The sequence below is a fragment of the Montipora capricornis genome, chromosome 13 (assembly GCF_036669925.1).
Source record: "Montipora capricornis isolate CH-2021 chromosome 13, ASM3666992v2, whole genome shotgun sequence".
NCBI lineage: Eukaryota > Metazoa > Cnidaria > Anthozoa > Scleractinia > Acroporidae > Montipora > Montipora capricornis.
Window position 1 is genome coordinate 34,263,702 of NC_090895.1, and position 5,000 is coordinate 34,268,701.

The 5,000-nt window shown below is 37.5% G+C and overlaps 2 protein-coding genes across 6 annotated transcripts in view; both read right to left on the reverse strand.

Moving 5' to 3' along the window:
• The window catches only part of LOC138028383 (neurocalcin homolog), a 5,532-nt gene extending 3,956 nt beyond the window's left edge, over nucleotides 1-1,576 (reverse strand). The window contains exon 1 of the mRNA XM_068875905.1: nucleotides 850-1,576. Within this exon, the coding sequence (XP_068732006.1) occupies nucleotides 850-1,093 (244 nt within the window). The 5' untranslated portion in view covers nucleotides 1,094-1,576. The remainder of the gene's footprint in view (nucleotides 1-849) is intronic.
• Nucleotides 1,577-4,552: 2,976 nt separating this feature from the next.
• Nucleotides 4,553-5,000, reverse strand: part of LOC138028378 (protein Wnt-4a-like) — a 33,951-nt gene continuing 33,503 nt past the window's right edge. For all 5 annotated transcript variants that reach the window (XM_068875897.1, XM_068875896.1, XM_068875898.1 and 2 more), the window contains one exon: nucleotides 4,553-5,000. This exon is cut by the window's right edge and continues 1,702 nt beyond it. The gene's annotated coding sequence lies outside the window, so the exon portion shown is untranslated.

Here is a 5,000-nt window from a genome sequence, read left to right on the forward strand (position 1 = left end):
TGTCCGCGCGTCATCCGAATGCATGTTTGCGAAAAAAAAATGGAAATGAAGGAATTGACAAGAAAGGTGGTATAACTTTTGTGATGGGTGACAGATCAGTTCCTGTCGATAGCATGCTTTGCTAGTTTCTTACTTTCCGGACCGACGAACATCCAGCATAGCTTAACACTGGCTTTATTTTCTGCTTCATTTGTTGGTGATAATTGCAACCTTTCGTAACCTCGGATGAGTTATTTCCTTCCTCTAAAATTCTGTGAAGGAAGAGTCGAGCTACTTATTTCCATAATATTGATCTTTCAAGAACAAAACCCATCTCAAATAAAAATTCTTGCAATAAGCGCAAAAATCCAATTACTGACACAGCGTTAATTATTCATGGCACCTTGAAACATATTGTAAACATACGTCTTTCTACATTTATTCGTTGCTTTGAGGAAAAAAAAATTTCCTTCCTCAAATCTTCGTACCTAAAAAACACATCATACGCTTTTTTTGTTAAACCAGTTCAGTAGCAAAAACATGCGAGAGTTGTTGTTAGCACTTGCTATCGGTAAAATAGATCACTTGTCTCCTGAATTTGCAAAAGTTATAAAGGTATACGTAATCCAGCTTTTATTTATGCTCTGTGTTGGTGGTGTTTTTGAATTTACTCATTATTCAGTGGGGCTGTATTTCGAGATCACAGGATCACTGCATTATTGTTTATACAAATGAAAATATTTTAATGCAAGACAACCGGGGATCAGATTGGGTATATTTTCTACAAAATATTGGCATAAAATTAAAAAATTTATGAAAAATGTCAACTAGTTTTGAATAACTTAAAATATCAAAATTTCCTCGACTTGCCTATTTTGCCATCTCCGTTGACATCAAATCGCCGAAAAACACAAGTTGCAAGTCTGGAAGCATCTCCCTTGTCGAAGACCTTCTTATACATCTCAATAAACTGTTGTTTTGTTAGAAATCCACTGGGGCAATCTTTGAGAAAGCCTTTGTACCAAGATTTCAACTCCTTCTCGTCAAATTTCGTGTTTTTTAGGAGATCGCCCAGGACCTCTGGGTCTAATTTCTTGCTTTGTTTTTTCCCCATACTGTTGAACAAAAGCGAATGGTCCAATCGAGGAGCTTGAGGAAGTCGATGCTATTTTTTTTTCCTTTTGAAGACCCGGGTTCACTTTTTGGCTTACTTGTCTGATCGATGTGACTTTTGCAGGCGGGAAGTCACGAGTCCGCTCTCGTTGTCTTCGTATTGACTCTGTGATGTCGACCTCGTCACTGGTTACCGGATCAGATGCGACTGCATTTGCCCGTATTAACAACTATTATTTATCCCGACCACCTATCGGGCAAAATTCAAAGGTGTTTCGTGCTTGTTCCAATTACCTAAAAGGAGGCAGGATTCGTCACTTCGCGGGGTTTCTGTCTAGATGTGTGTAAAAAAATACAAAGTTCTACCGTTATTTAAATACCATCCGCCAATGTTAACCACAAAAGACACTTTCGCGCAACCGGGTTGTCATAAAACTAAAAAAAAAAAGCTTTCGAGATCACTCTGCATAAATCAATCAGTGTACGTATGCATATGGAACGACTAAAGTTCTTCTCTGATCTCTTTCGTTTGATTGACATGGTTTTCCGACAATTCGTTTTACAGATGCAAAGCCTGCTTATTCTTAATAGCAAATTTTGAACAATGAAAACTTAACAATATTTGTCCAAGAGAAAAGAAGGTGGATAATCTTTTTTGTCAAGAATTCTCCCGCCTCTTTATTTTCACAGTGCCACACCATGCCATATCGCACTGGCTCTTTATGTGGCGTGACAATTTCAATGTTTTTTCGTATACTAATATATCGCTTTCACGTACGATTTTTAATTTAAGTGACTATGTCCCCATTGTTGAAAATCCTTGGATACAACAAAAGGTGAATAAATTAACAATGTATTTTAAAAAAGATAATATCTCGGTTTTCGTTTCCCCAGAGGAGTCATAATTTCTCTGGCTGAAAATATATGTTTGTATATGTTTGATAATTACTAAAAAAATATTTGCCAAACTCCCTGGAAAGTTTGATAAGGCAGGTAGGGACCGGGGATCTACACCAATAAAATTGTCAAGAAATTTAAGGCAGATGATTTATTGTTGACATTCATTCTGTAAGCCCTCAGATATTTCATGTATGCTTCTGAAAAGCAATCATTTGAGTACCAAGCATTCTGTGGTCATTTTCACAATGGGCTGCACATTAACTTTCAAGCATGAATTTGCGTCATGCTCGGTATTAAACTCTAGCGGCTTAATTTGTTTTCTTTCCCAAATGTCTCCTTTTAAGCGCTTTATGAAAGTAAGGTAAACAGTTTGAAGCGAGATAGGAAGAATTCCACGTAAACAACGCTAAATTAAATGCGCTTTAATTCAGCGTTTTGGTTTGAATTTGGACTTTATGGAGTTTCCACGAAGAGTTTTTGATTTGAAAAATGCGCAGGAAGCTGGCTCTGTTATCACAGCATTATTTTGCAGATGTTTTTAATAAAATTGTATAATGCACAAAATGCGTTTCACTCAGCCACTCTCACGAAAACGGCACAGGTCGGGGTTCATGCGTGGACACTAAAACCCTCTTATCGCTCGCAAGTGTATTAATACTTTAATTGATAAAACGTAAAGAGATTTTTCTGTATTAGTTTCGTGAAGAACGTTTTCTTCGAAACAAGAATTTCAATTAACACACGAACGATTTATAGCTCTCTGGAGTTTAATATATAACACACCCTAAATTTTAATTGGTGCATTTCTTGTACTTAACAGATCCTAGAGGGCGAAAACAATTCCTTTCACTTGGTTTACATCGACTAAGAAATTTCAGTTTACAATGCGCAGAAACCCCACTATGTTTGATTTCTTTTCCTTTAAACTTGGATTTTCCGAGTGGAAGCAGTTTACATTACTGTGCTGGGATCTTCTTATCTCTCAGTCAGAAATTAAAATTCTAACTCTAGGAAGATCTGCACTAGGGGAACTTCTTGGATGTAAATGGCATGAAACACTAAGCCGCTAGAATGAACCACCCTTTCGTCTAGAGAGCATTATTGGACATTAACTTTTATCTGGCCTTTATTGAAGTGAAAATTAAAAAGCTGTCGCAATCTTGTACAAACAAACCGACAAGGCTGCTTAGTAATTTATCCTTTAAGGGATTACAAAACCTATAAGAACCGTAGAATCTAGATTGCGCTGACTAGAACTCGGTTAAGTGATACCTCAGAAGCTTGGGATTCAATTTTAACGGTATCAGACTGACCAAGAGCCATGGACAAAAAGTCTTTTACAAAACATATAAGAACCAAAGGATTTATAGCTGAGCAGAACTCCGACAGTTAAGTGTTTACCTTTCACTTTTCCACAAGACGCTCACGAGCACATATATTAAGTAGCTGCACCGTCTATGAAACTGAGTTCAGTCCCGACGATTTCTTAGACAAAAGGAATAGTCTTGGGAAGAGAATGTGAAGGAAGGGCGCTTCTGCTTATGACATGGGGCCGACAGCATACACAAGGTGCCTCTAGCTGGCAGATACGGTTCATGTTTGATGTAGGAGCACCGTCGACGCTCGATCAAAAGGCACACTCCATCACAGCCAGACTAAAATAATTCTCTGTGAGTCGATGAAAACAAAGCACCGAGAGAAAAACCACCGAGTGAGGCCAATCTGTTGTAACTCAGCTCAGATACAACCACAGAGGTGGCAGGCTTAATGAGCCACAACGCCAGCCTGACCAAACAACCTTTCATGCAGCCGTTCTTACATTCCCGAGAATTACCAGCCTTACCATGGCAATGTAATCAGTGCTACAAGAATAGAATACAACAGAATAAACCTTGAAATGTATTGCAACTTAAATATTTTACTATAGACAGAAGTACAATGTATGTTTGTAAAATGCGCCATAGGAAATCACAGGTCAGTAGCTTTACAAGGAAAGATCTCACTTTAGGATTTCTACGTCAGAGACACATTGAAAAAAGCAAAACATCCCGACCCTGAGAATATTACTTTGAACTTATTCTTTCTCGTTTTAATGTCTTCAATATAGATGTTCCAATTTATTGAGCAGCGTCAATAATCATTTAAGCAGCAGTCAAAATACAAAATAATTTATGAGTTTATTTTTCACAGAGCCACAATCATGCATTCACAAGAGATTAACTTATGAGATGGGAAAATCAAGAAGGCTCATCTCTTTAAACTTTAACACAGTATAAAAAATGCAAAGATGTAAAAATGCTATTTGTCTTTAATGCGAGCGTCGATTTCCGCAGAGAGTCAGGCGAACTGAATATAATGTTCAATTACTGAAATGCAAAGCTGGGAACACAGACTTTCAATTTGGACACATCGTACCGTCTGTCATGACAAGAATTGTGTGAATATAAACATGGCAGTAAACATTTTTTTAAAGTGAATATCCCCTCCGACATCTTGTCATAATTTAAAGGGGGGAGGGGGTTCAGGATTGATCAGTATACTGAACATTGGAGCCGAGCTTGTATGATTGGCTTTACTAAAAAGCTTTAACATCGCGCTCGTACAAGTAGTTTCTTGCAAGATACTTAACAATAGTAACAACATTTTTGCATCGTAAATTCTATGAAATATATCCGATATCTTGGGTTCCTATTAACTGCGTGGTGCCGGGCAAATTTTCCGAGAAGATAGCAAATTTGTACCTTATGAAATGTATCTGGTAAGGGACATTTACAACGTTTGGACGCCAATAGGCAAAAGTCAAGTTCGTTGCGATTTATCCCCTCGCAAACAATCGTATATCGAGCACGTGTTGCGAGTGACTCGGAAATCAAAATAAACTTACTGCCGAAAAGAAAAGAAAAGACTTCTGGAGTCAAGAACTGAAAGTGTAAATTTACTTTTCAATGGAAAAACGATGCCTTTTACAAAAAAAGTGTATTCGATTTGTTTCAGTAAATAAATATTTA